We start from the raw sequence: 24,102 nt of genomic DNA, 5'->3' as shown, positions 1-24,102 counted from the left end.
AAGCTGCTGTTTAGCTGAGAGTGAAAAGTTTCCAAACCCGTTTGAATGTATGTTACATAGACAAGCATGTGAAGATGTATTACAATATGGTGAACATGTCCACATGAACGCTCAGCCAACATTTGCCGCAATATTTATGTAACGGGGTCATTTTTAGGCGGGTACGACTATACAGCATTTGTCAGCATTTACAATGAATCGTATTAAAGTGTAATATTTCATATTTTGACTTCTTACTTCATTGTCATTGCTATATTGTGTGTATGTGTTCTTGTTTTGATAAAACTAAAGGGGGTCAATCTCAGTGTGGGCCATGTTATCGTAGTGGGGCCATTTTTGCTGGGCTGCACAACTTTTTTAAAAAAAAAAAAAAAAAAAAAAAAAAATCTTGAAATACAAAACAAAACACAAACACATAAATATACACACGGAACAAGTACATCAGACAGGGTCATCTACAGCAAAACACAATGGCAGGCTTTGTTCAAAACAATGGGGCTGACAGAAATCAGGCTGACAGATCGGGTCTAGGGGCTTTTAGGCACCCATAGTTCTCCATTTAAGTTCCACAGTGACACAAAATACCTCCGTGCAGACCACAAGGTCACTGGAAAAAAGAGAAAAAAGAAAAAAAAAACATAATAAATGAAAATTAAGGAAATGTATTATTATGCAGAGAGAGAGAAGCTCATGACCCAGAGTGAGATTTCAGTGTCCCAGTGCAGAAAAAATAAATAAATAAAAGAAATACAAATTGTCCCACACAGAATATATACATTCAGTGGTAAGATCACCTCTCATCTGTGTAGTGCCTCCATTTCTTCCAATACTGGTCACTTTTTTCAGTATTGTATCTCAGGGAAAATGTTAACCTTTCCATGTTGTGAATTTCTTTAACTATTCCTATCCAATCTGAAACTGTCGGACACTTCTTGCTCAGACAGCCCAACTTTTTGAGGGTTAAAACCTGTTAAGAGCACTCTTAAAAGTACAGTCTAAAGCATTGTGTTAATGGAAGACGCTGGGCTTTTATTTTGGAAAGTTCCATCCACTGTAAAGCAGACACCCCTGCTCGCTTGACAGTGGACCGAGCAGTGAGAATGGAAAAGGACATGTGCAATTATCACACCGGATGATGCTGGCTGAATAGGGTGCAGAGGTGCTGGGTTTTGCATGTCCAAATAGTGCGGTGAGGTCACTGTCTGTGCCGGTCAATATATAATTGTGCACTTTTACATTTTACAAAATTTTTGGACCTATGAGCCTATTGAACAGCGCAGTCACATCTGAGTGTGGAAACAAAACCCACCACTCAATCTGATCAATGGAGGTCTGTGCCGAAAACTCAGCGACATGCTCCGACAAGGGAGACTTTGAAATGAAACCTTTAGACGCAAGTGAGAAGTGTGCGGATGCAGGGACTCAGAGAGTTACATGGAGCGGGCGGCTTGAGTTCATCCTGGCGTCGGTGGGGTACGCAGTAGGGCTGGGCAATGTCTGGAGGTTTCCCTACCTGTGCTACAGCAACGGTGGAGGTAGGAGCTTTTGGCCAAGATATAAACTAATAATATATTGTAATAACTTACTAAGTTGATGTATTTAAATAATATTGTAATGCTAAAAACTATTTCATGCGCCAATAGTCCAAGAATGTCATAAAAACATCTTAATCTAGGCTATATTCAGAAAAGTGCCTAACATCAAATCTATTCTCAGCACACTGTAAACTGCCAAACACAATGAAAACGGCAGCAACTAAGTATGACACAAAATGAACCCTAACTGTAAGTGAACCCCTCCTCTAGTGTATGTAAAGGACAGCTAATTCTATATATAATTTGGAGTCTTAATAATAATTAACATGACGTGGGGCAGATCCAAATTTCTCCTCTGTAATCATCAGCCACATAGTATCTTGCAGATATATGCTGAAGATATAACAAGTCTATTTCCAACACGTTTTTATTTTGAAATTGAAACAGCAGCACATGGTTTAATTCACAAAAAGCCATGACAGGATTCTTGAAAGTCACATGTAAGAATCTTAAGGCTTTCCATATCCGTGCATCAGTTCTGCAAAACTTTCCGTGTGATGTGTGGTGTGGTTTACTGAGAAGACCAGCTGTCTGCTAAATTGATAATCATTAAACAGATGTGTGTGTGTTATGCAAGAAAGCTCTGCCTCTGCGTTACGACTTAACTTCGCAAGAAATGAGTTAAGAAAACACACGGTTTGTCCAGCTTTTGTCTGCATTTCCTTTTTACTGGATTGACGCAGCCTTTATTGTGAGTGTGAGCATACACCAATAAACTGACTCAGTATTGAGCTTTACTCATAAAATATGCAAAAAGCCTCTTGGGACGTCCTCCAACCACACGTTAAGTATCTGCTGGTTAACACCTATACACTCCACGAGTCCTGTCCCTGTTTTCACCTTTTGTTTGGATATACGATGACCTGGATGTCTGAGAACCATCCCAGACCTATTTTACTTATCAGTAAAGAAAGTAAAGAAAGTATATTTTGTCTAAACAATGACAAAACAGCAACCACAGAATATTTATCCATCGAGGCCTTATACACAGGAGATATATGAAGCTGCCTTTTCCATTCTTCTGCTGCAGGTGCCTTCATGATCCCTTATCTCACCATGGTGCTCCTGTGTGGCTTTCCTCTGCTCCTCATCGAGTTTGCCATTGGGCAGTATACTCGCTTAGGGCCAGTGCATGCTCTCGCCAAGATCTGTCCCTTGCTAAAAGGTGAGTGACTCTTCTGTTATGTGACAAAGATGAGCGTTTGATGGATCTTTTCTCATTTCTACTGATATTTTATTTTATTTTTGTATTTATTCATTTTTACTGGTAGTGGAGCGTGCACACAAAGCCTGGATACAAAGCCATGAATGCATATTTAGTTCTCCCTTCTGTACCATTTTATTCACCCAGTGTTAGACGTTCAAATGTCTTAATCAAATATGTTCTCTTTGGCAACATACACAACAAATAAATGATAAATGATGATAATTTATGTTATATTTATGTTATATTTCTGATACATGTGACAATTTCAGATTGAACTGCTTGTTGAACAAACAACAGCTGAGATCTTTGCCATCTGACAATAGTGTGAAGTAGAATTTGTCAGCAATTAACACGTGAACTCAACGACAGACTGCACTCTGAATAAAATTTGAACATAGCATTTAATACATTCTCATAGAGATTATTTACATACATGAAAACTGCTGTGTGAAAAAAATAAATGCACACAAAAATAAGTGTTTACTAAGTGGCTCATCAAGGTGAAAGGAAAAATGTAGACCTGGATATCCAAAACGTCAAAGAAAGGCAACAGGACTTGTCGAGTTTCACTCATCCTTCAATTCCAAGGGACAGTTGAGGTTTAAAAAGCAACGTCTGTCAGTGTAGCCCATCAATAACTTGCTTAACTTGTTTCTGTTAATGTCTCTGATAGAGATGGAGTAGGTGGTTTCTGTGAAAGAGCTATGGGCTCTGATCTCTACCTCCTCCATGTAGAGGTGACACTGCATGGTGACCCCATCGCACAGCTGTTTTTTTTCCTGTAGAATCTTCCATTAAATTGGAAATAGGTGGTAGTCGGGCACAGGCCGAGTAACACGCAGACTTGGTCAGGGTTGAGTTTGATTCTATCGGCTAGTCTTTCCCTTCCCTTGCTAGTTTTGTGGCTTCTGTGGTGGGAATACACGCAAACAGTGAGGTTACATCATAGTATGTGGATATTCTTCCAGACCCAATTTGATGTTCCTAACCTTGTTGACGAAGTCCATAAATACATGCGCTGGCTTCCCCGGGGTACAACCGGTAGAAAAGTAGCCTGTCGATTACCTTCTTTGAGGAGTAAAGGAAGCTCAGTCATCAACAATAAAAACTTGAAAATGTTGTCTGTCTTCTAATATGAGACTTTTCTTCTTAGTTTTCTTTTCTCCTTGAATACGGAGAATATCTACCCGGTCAAAATATTGTCCTCCACTTGATTTATCACTCAGTTCCTCCTGGTTAATTCTATGTACTATGAATGATTTCCTAATGTAGCTTAAGTGCAGTTTATTGTGATGAGTTATGGTGTCTCCAGCAAATTTAACATATCAACAAATATACCCTTATTTAATTACCTTTTCTTCTGCTTTCAGTTCTCTTGTCAACTGTGCCTTGGTTTTTTACACGGTGGTTCTAGCTGATCCTGGAGCTCAGTGGGGCGTTCACTGGGCTCTCTCATTATGTTCACACAGAGCAGTTTTTCAGCGACGCCTACTTCCATTATACCTGATAGTAACATGGCATGCCATCCTTCCCGTGATGTGAAGCAGAAACGATTCTGTGAGGCAGCGTTTTTGCATACTAGCAGGCATTAATCACAGCATGGGCGTTCACAGAGAACGTCAGGTGTGCCTAGTTGAAGACTGATCCTTGAAGAACATATGTTAACTAGTGCCAAAACACTCCAACCCACCTTAGTTTCCATAGAGTTTTTCCAGGCGTTGACATCAGCAGAAGCTGATTAGTTTAGTTTAGTTTAGTTTATTTCTTACAGGGACCATGTACAAAATACACTGTGCCAGATTTAGCAAATTGCTAATTTCCATCTGCAGTCCCAGGGCAGGTAGGATAGAAGTATAGACAGAGGTATAAACACACAAGTACCTAAATACAATCTTTTCACCTCATATGAGAAGGTACGGTAATCTAAGCAGGTTTTCAGATTAATTGGGAGTGTGTTCCATGTTTTTATTGCTTTAAAGGAGAAGGCTGATTGAGCAAATGCTGTGCCTCGAAAGGGCACACTACAGTTCCCCCCTTATGGTGGACCTGGTAGTTCTACCCATTTTTTCAGCACAGGGCTGGACAAATCAGCTGATGTTTACACTCTAAGAAATGAAACATCACATTTACTTAATATAGTTATGGCAACCGGTCCCACGAAACTAGGCTGAATAAATGGGAAGAATACTAGAAAACTAATTATTACTACATGCTTTTAAGCAAATCCCACCAAACCGTCTTAATTAAATACTACTCAACGTGCTTATGTTGACTTTACTCAACGCGCTTATGTTGCATTTACTCAACGCGGTTATGTTATGTTGAAGGTACTCAACGCGGTTATGTTGAATTTACTCAACGCGCTTATGTTGCAGGTACTCAACACGCTTATGTTATGTTGAAGGTACTCAACGCGGTTATGTTGAATTTACTCAACGCGCTTATGTTGCAGGTACTCAACACGCTTATGTTGGAGGTACTCAACGCGCTTATGTTGCAGGTACTCAACACGCTTATGTTGGAGGTACTCAACGCGCTTATGTTGAATACTCAACGCGCTTATGTTGGAGGTACTCAACGCGCTTATGTTGCAGGTACTCAACACGCTTATGTTGGAGGTACTCAACGCGCTTATGTTGAATACTCAACGCGCTTATGTTGGAGGTACTCAACGCGCTTATGTTGAAGGTACTCAACGCGCTTACGTTGGATACTCAACGCGCTTATGTTGAAGGTACTCAACGCGCTTATGTTGGATACTCAACGCGCTTATGTTGAATTTACTCAACGCGCTTATGTTGAAGGTACTCAACGCGCTTACGTTGAAGTTACTTGACACAAATGAGTTGTATTTATGTTGTAGTGTTTTGTTGATTGTACTCAGGGCCATTTCTAGCTTCATGGGGGCCCTAAGCAAGATGCTGTTTGGGGGCCCCTAGTTTGTCAAACTACGATGAAGAGATTACTAACCCTTAGCACTCAGGCAAGTTAAACTGATAAAAAACTATAATACAAGGAAAACAACAATCCTCTATATGTCAATAAATAAAACATATTTTGATTGTTTATAAAAATGTTTACATAAGAGAATACAACAAACCAACATTGATTTTAAACTGCAACAATGAAAACAAAACAACACTAAAAATAATGCTTATTTAACATCACAGTCACTTATCAGCAACACCTGATATACTTAATCAAAGTAATAATAACAGTTTATGTGATGGTTCTGGAGCTTCCTGGGGGGTATTCCAGAAAGCAGGTTTAACAAACACTGAGATAAAACTTAACCTCTGGGTTGTCTGAACCTGAGGCGACTAAACCCGAGCTGTCGGTTCCAAAACACCGGTTAGCAATCAGTTCAATCAACCCCGGATTGTTTAACCCAGAGTTGTGCGCGATCACGGCGAAGTTATAAAGGCATCATCTATTGAGAGTCGAAACCATGAGTAAAAATGGCAAAGCGCAGAGCAGCCTATTTTTCTGAAGCGGAGCAGCAAGTTCTGCTCGAGGCGTACGAGGAGGAAAGAGCGATAATCACGAAAAAAAGCAATACTTGCGCGTCTGCCAAGGAACGAGATCTTGCTTGGCAGAGAATTGCCGACCGCGTAAATGCGTAAGTTTAGTAGGCTATAGCACATTAATGTGTCAGAAGCACAATAATTCAGTAGATATTCTACATATTAACTGCTTTGTATGAGACTTTCTTATACTATAGACTACCTTGTCATATATTGTATTATTTTTAATTAGATGTAACCCGACCGCCCTCAAGAGAACGTGGCCGCAGGTCAAAACAAAATATAAAAACATTGTCCAAGTTGGTAAGATATATCTGGGTGCATCATCTTAGACATCACTTATCCAGTATTATATTCTTGAATTGCCATATTGCAACAAGTTACATTCATTTCAAAGCCAATAGGAAGAAAGCAGAAGAGAGGAAGACCGGTTCTGGGCCAGCGGTGTCCCCCCTCACCCCTGTGGAGGAGTTGGCGATCAGTATCAATCGAGGGCGTCCGATGATGGAGGGGATTTCTGGGGGCACGTCATCGGAGCCCTCAACCTCCCAGGAGGAGCAAAATTAACAAGTGCAATGCATTTTCCCTAATAGGCCTACGCCTAAATCACTTATGTCTAATTTGTGTAGCCTTGCATGTTCGAAAATGACCAATTTATGAACTTCTCAGTTGTAGGTGGAGGTGGAGTGGTGGAGCCCGCACGCGCGCGCAACAATTACGATGAGCGAATCCACGATGCGTAACGTTCGAAATGTGAGGATGGAGAATGTTGTTTAAATATATTAAAGATTCCGCAGAAAAACAGTAGCGCTCTGGCAAAAACTCATCAGGAAAAGAAAGGATATTAAGTCGTGGTCTTATCACCCTCTCACGGTGAATAGCCCGAATGATTTGTGCTTCAATGTCAACTGGATCTTCCTCAAAAGGAAACGTCATTGTGTGACAAGTGTGGAAACAGCGGTCTGGCTGAACGTGCACTTAAATACCCGAACATAACCTGAACAAAACCTACCCCTACCAGGTTAAGTTCAGAGCCTATGTTACTATAGTTACTTACATAGCCTGATCATTTTTGAGCGTTCTGGAACCGAAATCCCAGGTTTACCGCTAACTCTGGGTTTACATACCCAGTTAAGTTCAGAGCCTATGTTACCATAGTTACTTACATAGCCTGATCATATTTGAGCGTTCTGGAACCGAAATCCCAGGTTTACCGCTAACTCTGGGTTTACATATCCAGTTAAGCCAGTAAACCTGCTTTCTGGAATACCCCCCTGGTCAGGAAGTTCAGAAGATCCTCTGGCTCAACGTCTGGAGCTCCAAAACATTCTAGAATTGCTCCTGCAAAGAAAAGGCTCCTTAGGTTATCACGTAAAATAGATCATTAGTGCATATTCCTATTTTATAATTGCAGTGATGTTGCTGTAATACAGAAAATTAAAATGAATCTGTTTTTATATTAAACACTGTGACGTACAGTGTGCCCAATAACAAAGTTGTCACTTTTAAGAGTTTTCTGCATTCATTTACACATAGGACTAGTGAAATAAATAAATAAGATAAATGATCCACTACCACAATCGTACAAAATGAACACAATGCATCATATGTATAAATCACTTAAAAGACAAACCTTTCAAATATTTCTTTAAATTATAAAACTGTAGCACACTTCTAATTAAAGGCCTATATAATACACACAAACTTGAAAATGACCATGACAGGACAGACTGTCCATTCACATGCGACATATTCCTTTTACATTTGTGAGTTTGTGACGAACACATCCTAGCCAGCGAGCTAACATTTATCCAGGGCTAACTAGCTGGCTCTTTAACATTTATCCAGGGCTAGCTAGCTAACATTTATCCAGGGCTAGCTAGCTAACATTTATCCAGGGCTAGCTAGCTGGCTAGCATGACAAATAAACAAACTTGCTAAACGGCATTTCACCTCCACCTATCCAGTCCACGCCACCAACAAATGCCTTACCTTTATCTTTTGACCGTTTTCTTTTTCTTCCGTTTTCCGCATAACTGAGTAAACTTCTTTTTGACGCCATTATTGTGTTTGTTTTGTTTAATATTCTCGCTAACGGGAAGGATGAGTAGCTGTCAATCATGCCCATCACACCTGTCGGCGGCCCGCTACGTGACTCATATTGCGACACTGCGGTCCAACGAATATGACGCAGTATTGCCACAAAAACACCAGTCACTGCTTATTATTGCAGTTTATTTTATTTATATCCTACGACGTTCATTTTTAAGCATATAAGGGATGTAACAAACACACGAGATAGCTATAGATAAAGACAGAACATTTTAATTCTCAGATGAGGATGAACATGCAGCTTTGGGCCCTAAGCATTTGCCTAGTTCGCCTATAGCAAGAAACGGCTCTGCTGTAACATAAACATAGTGTAAACGAACGAAGGCAGAGTTTATTAGTGACGTACATCAAAAGGTCCAACGTCAAACACGCAAAACGAAAGGGGCCAGTGGTACATTGAAAAAAACAACGGTCTTTCGTTAGTGAAGCAAGGGTTCGATTCCCACTGATTGCTTTTTATGTATTTTATTGTAATAAGTATATAATTTATTTATTATCAGCTTTAAACCACATATCCATGTGGTGTAGTAGAACAGGAATGTGCATGGCAAATCAACTCCCATACAAGCAAGAAGACACGTCTCGATTGTACTGCATTTTATTCTCCACTATGTCCTAATAGAGCACTGTGTCATTGAAGCTTCGAGTAATGAACCTTTTTTTGAATCACGTGTCGAGACTTCAACAAAGCCTCGACTGGCTGGCCATCACTACGTATATGTCTATGGGCGTGTCTTCGAAGGCGTCCTCAGCCACACTGCGCATGTGCAAGAAAGTACGGAAACCGCGTTGGGACGGTCTTCATTCATTTTAACGCCTACAGTGCGTTTTAAATAACTTGATTACATAGATTCAATTCAGCACATTTTTGTAATCCCAAAACCTTTTTGTATTACATTAATGCAATGAAACTCTCTTGATTTATTTTTCAAAAGTGGAATTATTCAATAGTTTCACCTTACAAAAATGATGTAATGCAAACAACATCCATGTTTCACTTCTTAGAGTGTAGTTTGTTCCTCGATTAAATATCTGCAGAGTCACACACAGAGTCACTATTTAAAATTTAAATATTTTTCCAGTGCAGGTGTAAATTTGAGTCCTGAGCTTCATCATCCATCCATTGAACCTCTGATTATACGCTTAGTAAAAGTCTGATCCATAAGCCGAAGTCAGAAGTATTTTTTACGTTTTTTTATTTCGCAATCTTGCAGAATATTTACAACACCTATTGTATTCATGGATTCTTCCGGTAACTGTATAAACAACATGACCTCCTCAAAAGCTGTCTGACAGCCGACTGTTTGGTGGGAGTGTATCTTACACCTAATGTCTGAACAAGTGGCCAATTAGCCGACTGACTGTCCCCTCAGAGGAGACAGACAGGATTTTGATCTTCTTTATTTACCAAATAATGATTAGCCTGTTACATTCACCAGCCAAATAATACAAAAAAGGTCTTCATCCAATGCCGGGAATTCCTTTTATCCTTGGCGGAGTTTGTCCAACACTGAGCTTAATAGCTAGCACGATACTTCTCTGCTATCTATCTTTATCTGAAAAATATACAGCTGTATCCACAACTGTAATCCTGGGACCAAATAATTTACGTGAATGCTTTTGTAACAAGTGTTCCTCTCCCACACGTGGATTCTCTCACTTTCTCCTCCCAGGTGTTGGTCTGGCCACAGTTGTGATCTCCTCCATGTACTCCACGTACTACAACGTGCTCATGACCTGGACACTTTTCTACTTTGTCAACTCGTTCGGCGCAACCCTCCCCTGGACGTCTTGCAACAACACTTGGAATGACCTCGGAAGCTGTTCCAGCGGTTTCCCCGGCAACGCCACCCATCTACAGTCGGCCAGCCAACAGTTCTTCGAGTGAGGCGACTTCATTTCCCACCGCAAATATGTACTGTAGCTAAATGTTTGCACCCTGCACTCTTGCACTGTCTAGCACTTCGCTGGCTGTTACTTTTACTACACAAGCAGCCCTCTGTCAAGTTTCTTAAAGGCCCTGAAAACTTTTCTTAATCCTCATTGTAGAGTCTCTCATTCTTTCGCAGGAGCTCTGTAATCTTTCTTTTGTCAGAGAGAGTGTGGGATTTAGCTGGACAAATGTGGTGCTGCGCAGGTCTCGCTTGTTGAGAAACATGTGAATCAAATTCAAACACATAAATCCTTGATGAAGCAGACATAGACAAACACCTAATCATTGATTATGTTTTTACCGTTTCAAACTCATGGGTATTTCATGTTATAAATAATACCAAATCTTTAGGGGCTTTGGTGGTACAATAATACTCACTTCTTTTTCTGTTTTTTTCTAGTCACAAGCTTTTGGAGAAGACCAGCGGAATTGAGGAAGCTGGTGGTCTACGTTGGGAGCTGTTTGGCTACCTTACTGTTGCCTGGGTTATCGTGTATTTATGCATATTTAAAGGAGTGAAAACCACTGGCAAGGTCAGAACTGCTGCTTCTCTGCAGATGTGGTTAATGAGTCGCTCTCATTCTTCAATTAAAACGTGCTCTCCTCTGGCATTGTGTAAAAACTAATGTTTTCAATGACAATGATGTTTTTGTACTGTTACAGGAATATAGTTTTTAGTTGTCTGCTACTAAGTATTTTGTACCATAGTCCATCACATCGTTTTATGTTGCAAGCTAGTAGATAACTATAGTTTATCTTCAGGTTTTGGATGTGAAACAAAACAAAACTCACCATGTTGACTCACCAGAGCGCCATCAATTTCATATGAACCACTGTATGGAAATGTATCACACGGAAATATTGACCAAGCTCGACTAAGAACTTAAAAGCATAGCACAAATTAAGAGAGGCTACCGCAGCTCAACTTTTGCAACCTCATCAGTTCAACAAACCCCCATGCTCATCACTTTCTTCCTTTTGCTGTTTGTGTTTTATATATACATATATATATATAGGTTGTGTACTTCACTGCGGTGTTTCCGTACTTCATCCTGTTTGCCCTGCTCATCAACAATGTGCAGCTTCCCGGAGCCAAGGACGGCATCCTCTACTTTGTGACACCTGTGTGGAGCAAACTGTTTGAAGTGAAGGTGAGATTCTGTTAGTGAAAGGGTAGATTAACCCTTTTGACATTGGTTACACATTGGCACCGACACTCAAATGTTACAATGTAGCAAGAAAGGGAGGACCCAAACGTTAAAGGCAGGATGAAATGGCAAAAGTTTAATTTTCTAACTCCCTTCAGCAGTAACCTTAATAAACCCGGAACATGTTTGACGTGGTTGAGAATCTGTCATTGAAGATTTTAGGCACAAATGTAAAGATATAATATCCAGCTAAACTGGAGGGATAGTTTATCTCAGATATTCAGTAAGATTCAGAATATCACATGTCCTCACAGTACAGTGCAGTCTGGCTACTGTTGGATCCTCAACCGTTAATAGCTTTTAATAGAACCAATACAATCTAATGTTGCTGACTAAATGTGCATCACCCTCACTTTAGGTGTTGGAAAAACAGCTGTTATTTATTGACAGACAGTGGTGGCGACACCAGCAAACAACCCCCAACTGTTATAACTACATGTAACTAAATCCTGATTAAGTACCGAAAATCTGGCACATCTTTCACAAACCTACAAATCACTGTTCAGATTTGGCAGGAAGTTATAACTAATTGAGATTCATGTCCACGCTCTCCTTCGTCTCTATCACAGGTCTGGGTCAATGCTGCTTCACAGGTGTTTAACTCGCTTGGCATAGCGTTTGGCTCCATGATTTCGATGGCAAGTTACAACAAGTTCGACAACAATATTCTCAGGTAAATAACACCAAATTGCTGTCATATTGCTGTACATAGTGACGTCGCAGAGGGCATTAGATTGGCATCACAGACCGATTCTGTCACGGTTTTTCAAGGAGAGGTAGGACCCAAATGCTGGACACTATATAATGAGGCAGGAGTTGGCAAAACCTGAATTGAATTAAAAAAAAAAAAAACAAGACCAAAACAGAAAGCGCTGCTGAGACGGCATCAAAACATTCAAAAAGACAAGAATGTAAAGACCAGGGCTAGGAAACACATGAACACTCAAAACATGAACACAGGAATCAAAAAACCAGAACCATGACAGATTCACTGTGACACAAATTACTACTAAGAATCCATGATAAACTTGAGTATGTGCTCTAAGTTGAACAGCAGTGCTTGCAGATGTCTGCTGCTATAATATTACCACCTAATATTAACACATCCACTCAACAGTCTCAGTTCACACAAACAATGAGTACGGTGGGCATTCAAAATAAATAAAGAACATAATTACAGTAATAATACAGACAACAGGATCTCCCCTCAGCATCTAGCCATCCTTCTGTGATCATGTCTTCCAGAATTAGCTGGATATTCTGGGTCATATAGTCAAGGAATGGGGTCCATACTTAATACATAAAAATTACCAATTTTTCCTCTGTCATAGTATGTCAGATAGTCTCATGGCAGCATGTTGAATACTACTTTATGCCATCTGAGACTGTTAGTGCCTTATTTAAAATCCAGTGCACGTTAATATAAACTGGCTACAGCTGACTTGCTAGGCTCTTGTCCCTAAGTTGCGGCAATATCTGAAAGCAATGCAGCAGTCTAAACATCTGCTCCTTTGCTCTGTTACCTGTAGAAATTTCATTAGCATACTCCCATATGTATCACTGTTTCTCTCACAACAACAGATGTGGTCAGATTATTTTATTATGAGTGATGCTCCATTTGTTAGGTCTTGCTGTCTTCACTGTTCTGATACACACCGCAGCTGCGGTCTAAACCGATTCCTTCAGTTCTGCAGGGAAGTAAAACTAAATCCCTTGGCTTACTGTTCCCAGCACGGAATATATTAGGAACTGTTAGTTTTATTTAGTAGAAGAAGATACAGATGATGTTTTAACACCATGTGTGCACCAACAAAGGCATTTAACGCTTTTCATATTCAGAGAAAATTCATAAACTGGCAGCAAACCCTAAATGCTCCACAATCTGTTTTCCTCAAAGTTTTTTTTTTTTTTACTGAAACTAGACTAAAAGATTTTGTCCACATTTTTTTTGCAGGGATACGGTGATTGTGTCGTTAACCAACTCCTTCACCAGCATCTTGGCTGGCTTTGTGATCTTCTCAGCTGTTGGCTACATGGCTCACATACATAACCTCCCAGTGGATAACATAGCTACAGATGGTAAACCTGTACAATTTGTTGTACTGTATTATAAGAATCTAAATACGTGATGTTTTTATATAAAAATGACCACATGTCGAGATATAGATTCAGAGATAGACATATAAATATGTTCCAGTCTATGTTTTTGTCAGAACACTTTACTAAAGTCTACTAATTATAAGGAACACTGCTCAACCTATAAGAACTGTTAAGTTATTACAAATTAAACGTGTAGGGTTTGAAAGGAGTGGGCAAGTAGGAGGCAGCAGAGGTCTAACAATAGACATTACTGAACTGCATTGTGGAAGAGTATAATTCTGTGTTTTTAGGAGGGACTAGAGTAAAGATATCTCTGCCTTTGCAGCCTTCGTTTTAATCCAGTCTCCTGCTTTTCTTGGAGTAGTAGTATGATATAACATTATGAATTATAACAATACATGGTGCCATGCACAAACATCCAGTAACGTAATGTTTGAACAACATAAAAAACATGTTCTTCATTAGTTAAATGATGCATATTTAAAAGCAGACAACGTGTGCTCATCTCCCACGTGAAGTAATCGCCTGCCTTTTATTTTAATTTAACAGATCTTAAATTAAATCACCATCCTGTCTGCTGTCCCCGTGAACTATTTTGTTTTGCAGGAAAAATATAATTTTGTCAGGTAATGATTCATCCAAAGTTAAATTAATTTAAAATGAAATCAGGGACAGACAGGCTGACCAGGTGTGCTGTATGTGTATTCTGTAATGAATATCTGAACTTCTCTGGATAGATTATTTACAAAGCAAAAATGTCCTGTCATGGTACCATTCATTATTCATTGAAGCACTCTTTAACCCCTCACTGAGACTAAATATACTGGTTAACCTTTTGTGAAAACGACCTACTTTTTACTATAAGGATCACCAAACAGATTGTTCAGCCTTGCTCTGTCTAAGTGGTAATCCTTGTAAGTGTAATTCTAGACGACTATTGGGAGTACAAAGATTTACTACTGGATCAATGTGAAGTTGTGTTTATTTGAATCCCATAGCATTATCCTTTAATTGTGACGTGTTTCAGGTCCCGGTTTGGTGTTTGTTGTGTACCCTGAAGTCCTCTCCACCATGCCTGGCTTTCAGTTCTGGGCTCCACTCTTCTTCTTTATGCTGCTGTGTCTGGGCCTGGACAGTCAGGTAACCAGCTGCTGCACCAGCTGAACAAAGCACAACAACGGAGCACTGCTTTAGCTTTTGCACATTTGAATGCATGGGAAACATTCACTCGTCTCTATCAAAAGAAGTTTTTTTCTCCCTGACTGCAGTTTGTCAGGATGGAGTTACATTTTTGTGCGGTGAACACTGTGCTCTCTTTGTGTCTCAGTCAGCTACCGCAAGCAAAACAGTTACATTAGAGGATGTCTTCCTCTTCTGCACATGTTCAGAATACGGAGGTCGTTTCTGTTGGAAAATGATTACTCACATACAATTTATGACCTCTTTGTGGTCTGAATAACTACATGAACATGGCTTCTCTTCTGGCCTTTCTGGTAGAAAGAACATTTTAGCTCAAACCCTTTTGTTCTGAACCTGTCTCCAAGGTCCGAAGAGAAGATGAGTGATGAGTGATGATTTTAATCATTGAACAAAGAGTCAAGGCTGCTCAAAGCCTAAAGGGAACCGATTTTGTACAGAAAACTGGATAACTGTCGTAATTAAATATTGTTTTCTGCAGTTTGCCACATCAGAGGTAGCTGTGACGTTCATAAAGGACGAGTTTGGAACAAAACTTCTGCGTTTCCTAAAGAGAGAAGAACTGATAGCCCTGATTGTTTGCATTGTTTTGTTTTTACTGGGGATTCCTCACATTACCAAGGTACAGTATCCTTATTTCCTCTCAGAGAAACATGCGTTTTGTTGTGACATTTATTTTGTCTTTTCAGTGTTTCTCTAACTAGCTCTTTGTTTTCCTTCCGTCACAGGGCGGTATCTATGTGTTTCAGCTGATGGACCACTACACTGCCGTCATTTCCCTCGTGATCCTGGCTTTTTTTGAAGTTGTGGCTGTCTGCTGGATCTTTGGTAAAATCTACAAAACGTTCACAAGCTCTGATGTCTGTTACATGCTAAAAGTTTCAGACCTCAGCGCTACCAGGATCTTCATTGTCAATCACTGCAGAGAGAGGTTAAATCAACACTTCTAATTTTTGTCTCAGGGGTTTCACGGATCTCTTTAATGATCAAAAGGATGCTGGGGAAAACTCCACACATCTTTTTCCGTGTCTGTTGGTTGCTGCTCTGTCCTTTGTTGGTTTTGGTGAGTTCCGGTTTAACCTGCCTGATTAAAATGAAATGAAGGCAATGAAGTTTAAAGTGCATAAGATTGTCCTCCTTTTTCTCTACATAGTGCATACTGGTCTCCGTCCTTGTCCAGTACACTCCTGTCCAATATGAGAAGTACAAGTACCCAGTGTGGGCTGAGTGGGTGGGCTGGTGCATCTCGCTGGTTTCTATAGTGTGGATACCACTTGGTGCTGTTCAGGAGATCTATAACAACAAAGGATCACTTCTTCAGGTGAGATCTTTGAGCAAAATCATAACATTAAAGCTTAAATTGGCATACAATATTATCACAAATTACAGCTGATGACAAACTAATTACAAAGGTTTGATGGTAGCACTTCACCCCCAGGAAAACACGAACATATGAAACGTCAGGCTTTGCAAAAGAAGCCAAATTTGTATGCTCATTTCTAAAACTGTGCCTTTTCCAACCCTCAGAGACTGAAGACAGCCATGACTCCCACAATAGACCTGGATGCCCTGCAGGAAAGACAAAACCTTGACAACCCTGCAGCTGAGAAATTGTTCACATCAGTGGCATGAGCAGAGACACAGCCAAAACCACTTCTTTATCTCTACTTTCCAGGCTCTGTAATATAACACAGGGTCTTTACAGTTCTATCAGAATTTCATCCAGAGACCTCCCTTTATCTTAACGTTTGTAGCTCTTTAAAAATTCAAGCCATTTAGCTTGACATTTATTATGATAAAATCATCCCTTCCTTTTCCCTTTTATACTATGTGTACTATGAAAATCTGATGTTTCATCCATCAAACAAAGACTGGACACATGGATTCACACCTATGGCACATATAATGTAGGCGTGAATCATCATGTATCCTGTCTAGATTATGCAGGTGCTTAGTCCAACAAACACTGGAAATTTCTTATTCTTAAATCAGTCAGAGGCTTATTAACTGTTTTGCCTTAATACATCTATAAACTAAATTCTTTAAAGCTCTAGATTAAATAAATCAGAGTGGTGCTCAGGAGGCTTGCCTCACTTCGAAGTCTACACCAAATGCAGCATGGAATTAACAACCTTCCGACCTCAATTTTCAGTCTTTGTGGTCCTTAAACCAGCGTGGCGTTCTGAATTTACTGTAGGCGCTTTGTGTTGGTGGTAGTCACCAGGAACAGACCAATAAAAACACTGCAGTGCCTTTTATTATATATCTGAAAATATGCTCTGATAATAAGTGCACACAACTTCTGAATGTGCATTGGAAATGATGCCATTTTAAATGATGCATGCGTTTTATATCTTGTCATTAAATTGCTGCCAATAGAGATTTTATTTTCATACGTCGACAGAGAAAATGAAACAAGATGTCTTCTGTCTGCTTTAATGATTTTCTCTTTTTTACAGAGTCTATGTTAAATTACTAAAATGTGCATTATTTTACCTCTTCACGGACTGTATCTATTTGAATGCAACGCAAGGATGAGTTAGAACCGTAATTACAAAATACAGAACTGCGTTTTGGACATTGAACTTTTAATATCAGTAAATACAAACATAAATTTGGTTTTGAAAATCTTTTTGAAAAGTGATTATGTGGAAATGTACTAATGCTGCATTCAAACGGAACTTGAACTCAAGCATTTCTCGAGGTCGTGAATACCTGATTTCACTGATAGGCCTCAGCTGATCCTCTTTGCCTGAAGTAGTTAACAGTGAATTCAGCAGCCTCACTTTGCTCTGTCAGCCACAGCTACTCATCTGTTGTCTTTGACTCAGAACAGCAATGTATTTTATGTGTGTTTCACACTATTGTACTGCAAGTTGTTGGCCATACAAACAAACAAAAAAAAGTGTTTTCTAATAATATTTTTTTGTCTCAATAATGTTTTTTCATATTAATGACTGTGTGTTCATTTTAATCTTACTATTTTTTATCATATTTCTGCTGTGTTGGGGTTTGTTGCCATTTTGGTTAAATAAAAGGGAATAAGAGATTCATCCGGGCTTGCTCTGCTGTCAATGAATTATGTGGCACATGTATGTGTCGTCTGGATTGTTGCCTCAGTTAGTCACTGGGTGGCAGCGTAGTAGCAAGAAAAAAAAAAGGTAGGGGAGGAAATCTGTGGTCTCTGAGAAGTCTTTTTTTACCAGCAAAGCTACTGTATCTGTTGTATTCATCTGCTCATAGTTGTTTCTGACTGTGATAAAAAAAAAAAAACACTTTCCCCGTATCATATCTTCAAAAATAATTCTTTGCTGTGTTAAATAATGATAAACGTGGCTGACACTTATAGATTAAGACATGTTGTGCACCAAGGTGTCTGGGCTCAACACACTGAGCTGCAGAGACGTTTTAAGGAAAGGACACCAGAGCGGAGTGCAGTGCTCTAAGAGGTTTCAGAAGTTAATTAGGCCCTTGTCATAGAGAGCTGCAGTAGTGCCCTTAGCAGAAATGTATGTTAATCAATACCCCCTTCCTGCCTCCCTTGTGACAGAACGTATCATGGGCACTAAATTAGCGCCGGGAACGCTGTTTGATCAATAGCCATAGACAGTGTAGCCCAAGGGGAAGTAAATTAATGGCTATACATAGCAGAGGGGAAGTGTTTGTGGGCCTCAATGGGCAGTGAAGAGGGAGATGGGTCACCGTCTAACTCGTGTTGTGAAGTGCGAAGACATTCATCTGTGCCAGGCGGTGAGCTAAATCAGCAGCTGAGCTTCATGTTGGAGCTGTTTCAAATGTCGCCTGACCTTTCTTGGGTAGAGGTAATTCTCGGGGTGGTCCAGGGAAATCCGCTGGTGCATCTGATTCATCACAGCTCCACGCGCTGTAGGAACAACTGTGCCTGAAACGGAGGGCAAACACCGTCCCGCTGCCTGCGATGAAACTTGAAATGACAGTAATTTCACTCCCATTTGATAAGGTTTCTTTTACTTCCTCTCCCCCGTTGTTCCTCTATCCCTCCACCGTTTTGCTTTTGATCTTTAATCGAAGACTACCGTGTGAAGGGAATAAAGATCTCATCGGTTTTAATCTGAGCGAGTGTGCAAATGTTTGTGTGTGTCTGTGTGAGAGAGAGATGATTAAGTAAAGGAAGCAGAGATCAAGGTTGATTACATTCTGCTACTGCCGTGGGTGTATTGCTGGGAATAATATAATAATATGAAGTGCTGCATCCAAAGAGTGGACTTTTACCTCATTAATCAGTCCAGTCAAGTACATGACAGACACCATCAGGATGACACAGCCACAGACTTTGCTTCATCAGAGGAGTAGCAGCTATATGCTTTCCCAGAGGTCACAGTACACGCAAGCCTGCTTGTGCACTGACTGGTTGAAACGGCTCCACGTTAATGTGCAGCACTGTGTGATTCTGCCAATCTGATGCATGTACATTCTTGGCTAGTCTCTTTGCCATGCATGAAGCACATCGTCACGTTGCAGAAACAAATCTTGCAACAAATCTGTTCTTCACCGCATAGTTTGAGCTCAGTTTAGATTTTGCACCCATTGTGGTTTCTGCTTTAGATGCAATCTCTCGACTCTTGTCTCGATCTGCCATCCTCGCTATAAAAGTACCCTATAAAGATAGAATAACAGTTTGACGGAGCGCAGAAGAACATCAACAAAGTTTCAGTGGTTTGTATTTACATTATTGAGGCAGGAAACTGCTGGCAGCTTGAATAGCACTTGTTCTGAATAAATTAAATCTCATGCTCAGCCTATTCGAAAGCCTAACATGCGGTCTTTATATTTTATGCAGACAGGATTTGTCCAGCATGTCTGAATGAGCATATTTGTTTATTTAAGTTTTCCATTTCAACCCATTAAAATGCTAATGAGTATATCTTACCAACTATTCATATGCAGATAAGAGCTTTGAGGCTCGGATGCTACAGTGTGCCCCTGCTGCACAGTTGCCTTTGTTTAATGAGGATGTTTTTTTGAGCTTTCTTACAGGCTGTTTGGGATGTGCATAAACAAAACTCACCTCCTGCTGGTAATGAGGACACAGCCCACAGCATTAGTTGGCCTTTCTCCAAAATGTGAAACGCCGCTAGGCACTTATGAAGAGTCAGTTTTCTTTTCAAAGAACGGTTTGCACGGCTTGTTTTTGTTACTTTCGGGCCGTTTATCTTCACTAACCACAAGTTTTCTTATAGTGTGACAAATTTTCTTCTTTTTGTATTTATCACAAACAAATTTACAGTAGTGGGTGGGTTAATTATGTCTAATCTGAGCATCACATCACAGTAACTTTATGTTTCTATATAATATTTAGCAGGATAAATAATAGCATGGATAATGTTTCTCTTGTTTACTGCTGTTGAATTCTCTCATTTATATACAGACAGAAGTGTGTCCTCAGAAAGTCCCATGACTGAGCTTGAGACAGAGTTTGGAGTCATGTTGCGTCTGTGCAGATCTCAGTGAATATGCATGGACTGTTAGCTTTCCAAATATTGACTTCGGTAGTGAGAAAATGCCTTGCATTGTGCATCCCGTACAGTGCCACAAAAAAAAAAAAAAAGCAGCGGTGCTTTTGTTCATTCAAACAAGCTCCCCGCCAAGAACTTTATTGGATTATGGATGAGGCTGGGATGGATGTTGCAGGTGTAGGCATGCATGTAAGAAAAGTCTGCATTTTATCTCATAAAAGGTTTCCTGTGCGTCGCCACAATAAAGACATTCATTTCTCCCTTTTTCTTTGTCTCTTTGGATGCAGGAATAAATTGCTTCTACTATGCTAACCTAATGAGGTCGCACACACATTGCAGTGTGTCAGGCCTGCTTTCATATAGCTGGCAGGAAATTGAATTTGGCCCAGAGGTTGATGAAGCATCTGCGTGTCTGCCTACATTTGCAGCCCATTTGACTTGAGGACAGGGTTGTGAGTGTCCTATTTCAATTTAAACCGACTTCTGTAAAACACCATCCTAATACAGTCTGTCTCAAAATTTGACAACATATGGTCCTCTTGTTAGCAAAGTATTGTAATTTATCTTTCTTTAAATGGAAAACACCATGCTGACAAACACTTTTCTACCTTTGTTGCATTCATATAATGACATTACAGACTGTTTTCTGTCACTCAGAACTTATGAGTGCATATCAACCTTATACTTTTATTTCATCTAATAAGGATCATCCACCTGACTTTAAGAAATTTGATCTCTCACACTTACTGGGGTCGTCTCCACTTGAGTCAACTGCTGAACCTCAGACACCACGGAGCTGGTTAAAGTCATGCGCGGATGTCCAAAGAATAAAAACAGGAAGGGTCAACACATTGATCCATGGGGGACGCCTCAAGAAAACCTCAAACTACATAAGTGTAATGTTGCCAATTCAAGAGGTTTCATGTGCACTACAGGCAGTTTTGCATTTTATTTTGTGGGTAATAAGAGAGTTGGGCAGGTGAACAAAATCTGGTGGTGAATTTGTGGTAAAAAATACTTTTTAATGCTGATTTGTGTGTGTGTGTGTTCTTGTACAGCTATCTTTCTGAGGATCAGAGTTTTACATCATCAGAGTGAGGACTTTTATGCAAAGTGAGGACATTTTGGCTGTAAAGACTTTAGGGTAGAGGTTACAATTAGGTTAGGATTAGGGTTAGGCACTTAGTTGAGATGGTTAGGGTTGGGGTAGGAAAATGCATTGTGTCGAGGAATGTCCTGACAAAGATAGCCATACAAACATGTGTGTGTCTGCATGCGCACTTAATGTGCACCCTTTTCTACAGAGAAACCCTCCTTAGGCCTTCCAATGGACTACATCATCATCATCATCACATGGCTTTGTAGCTAGATATACTGTAAGTGGTAGTGTTGGTGGGCTGCCTTTTGTTGCAGGATAATTTCAAAGTTTGAGTGCGTTGATTTTTATAATAGACAACACAGCTGCTATTACTTCTGCATAACAACTATTAAATGTTCTTGTTGATGTAGGCGTTCTAAAACCGACAACACCTCCTCACACAGCAAAGCTGAGAAAGGTCCGAACATGTTTCTCTGGCTCTTTTCTTCATTCTCCATGCAACCATTTCTGTCTTTGCACATGCTACCATTAAGCTTTGAGTTTTCTAACTGGATAGAAAAGATACCAGCGTGCAATATTCTGCCGTTGCACATGGGAGCATGTAAACAATGTAAAGATGTTTATAGTGTGTGCTACCTACTGAAATGTGCAGTATTCAAGCTTACATGCATGCTAACATGTAAGCAATGAGCAGGTTTGCATTTTTGAATTTTCAAATGGTGACAGAGAGCAATTGCAGAGCAGAGAGACACTGCTGAAGAGCATCAACATACCGACCAACTCGAACCACTTTACAGTGTTGAAGCAGATGTTGCGCTGTCAGTTTAACACCTGTCCTGGTATCTGTAGGAATCTGAGGAGTGGTGCGGATTTCTTTTCATCTTTATTGATTTCTCCGTGCCAGAGCAGCGTCATCATAGAGAGAGGGAGAGAAAAACAAATACGGTGACTTTCCTTCCTTTCTGAGGTCATCCGAATTCATCTACAGTGACAGAGGCAGAAAGAGATAGATGTGAAGGAGGATGTTACTGAGACAAATTGCACCATGAAGTGGGTCAGCTCTCCTGGGGATGTTCGGAAAGAATGATGGCGACACAACTGAGCTACCATTTGATAGCTGCATCAACATCTGTAACTTTGCGTCTTTCAGTATTGATAACAAACAGTGAAACTGGGCTCAGAACAAAAAGGTCCACCTTCACCCCTCAGTCAGCACAAGCAAATTTAAACATTTATGATTAGACACTTCAGATCACTGCGTGTGAATTTCCTCGAATTTGGTCGTGTCTGTCCTGCGTGTGTGATTTCCAGTGATGTATAATTATAAGAAAGGGCCTGGCTAAACAATATGACACCCTGCAATTTTCCGAAGAGAGACAAACCCCAATTACCAGAATGGGTTTTTGCTACACAGGGTTGCAAAACAAACGATCACTTCAATGACCACAGAAAACAAAGGTCTCTTATGCAAAGTAGGTTAATGCATCGTAGGGATGGAGATTGGCGAATATGTGAAAATCAATTAATTGGTTTTGGTTAGGAGAGCATCGTTGCAATTAGTTTTCATTATTTTGCCCTAACGTGAATTATGTTTCTGCTGTATCTTGTAATACTGAATGGACAAAGTTTAACATAAATGTATGTTTTCAAATGTCAGGAATTGTGTGTCCAAATAACCAATTCTACCTGAATGTCAGATTAACAACGAAAGCTGTTCCTGTCCCTAAAGGCTGTTTGAAAAGTGGCTTAACACTGAAATCATCTCTGAATAATCAAACTGTTCAAGAAGGATTTTTGAATACGTGGGAATCTAAACATATTCGACACATCAAGCGGCTGTGGCAACACTGGTCTCAGTCAAGTCTATTTTTTCAATCTTGTGTCATTTTTCTTCCAGTCACAAATACACACACACACACACACAAGACTTCACTCCACAAACCTCCTTTGTCTTTCCTGTCACTCATAGCGCACACTGCAGTCATTACAATACAAAAGAGAGGAGGTGGAGCTTTCAGTCAGCTTGGCAGACATCAGCGGCCCTAACAAAGCCCCTTGAAAGCATGTGTCACATCTTAGTCATTTTCTGAATGTCTGTATTTCTTCCCCAATTTTCTGCGCTGTGGTCTTTAAGCAGAAGGACGTTACAGTGTTTATTGTACTGCTCGGTGAAAGCAGCTCAGCTGGGACGGCTGTTGTTCTTAACATCTTCCTGTAACGGAGGAATGTGAAATTAGATCCTTTAACAAAACAAGCACATGTACTGAATATACAATAGATGTTTAACGTCAGACTAGAAGCTTCACATCTCTTGCAAATTATAATAAACCTATAATCAAACGCATTTTGTCTGATTGGTTACAAACGGATGTGCTGTGTGTGAGACTGATCTAAGGAGATCAAAGAGCTAAGGAAATAATACTGGTGACCAACACATCCCAAACCATTTCAGATGTGTCAAATTAGATACGACAGGCAGCTGAGTCAAGGGGATCAAATGAAACTCACTGAAAGAGTCATTATTATTTTATGGTGACTGAAAGATGTAGGTCTTCAGTAATACTACCCGGCGCTGCAGCAACGACATTGGGACACCTTCTGAATGGCAATTACTGTATATGGCTGATTTCAC

The 24,102-nt window shown here is 40.0% G+C and overlaps 1 protein-coding gene across 1 annotated transcript; it reads left to right on the top strand.

Moving 5' to 3' along the window:
- Positions 1 to 603: 603 nt before the first annotated feature.
- Positions 604 to 16,689, top strand: LOC311492893 (sodium- and chloride-dependent GABA transporter ine). Its single transcript, XM_084551333.1, has 13 exons — positions 604 to 1,535; positions 2,626 to 2,760; positions 10,112 to 10,322; positions 10,772 to 10,904; positions 11,388 to 11,522; positions 12,149 to 12,252; positions 13,534 to 13,658; positions 14,707 to 14,819; positions 15,358 to 15,498; positions 15,605 to 15,704; positions 15,839 to 15,939; positions 16,030 to 16,197; positions 16,404 to 16,689. The coding sequence occupies exons 1-13, from the start codon at positions 1,325 to 1,327 to the stop codon at positions 16,506 to 16,508; spliced, it is 1,782 nt and encodes a 593-aa protein (XP_084407459.1). The 5' UTR covers positions 604 to 1,324; the 3' UTR covers positions 16,509 to 16,689.
- The last annotated feature ends 7,413 nt before the right edge of the window (positions 16,690 to 24,102 follow it).

The sequence above is a fragment of the Chelon labrosus genome (genome assembly GCF_963514085.1).
Source record: "Chelon labrosus genome assembly, chromosome: 9".
Taxonomy (NCBI): domain Eukaryota; kingdom Metazoa; phylum Chordata; class Actinopteri; order Mugiliformes; family Mugilidae; genus Chelon; species Chelon labrosus.
The sequence above is the reverse complement of the archived record's forward strand: the minus strand, read 5'-3'. Positions and strand labels throughout refer to the sequence as shown.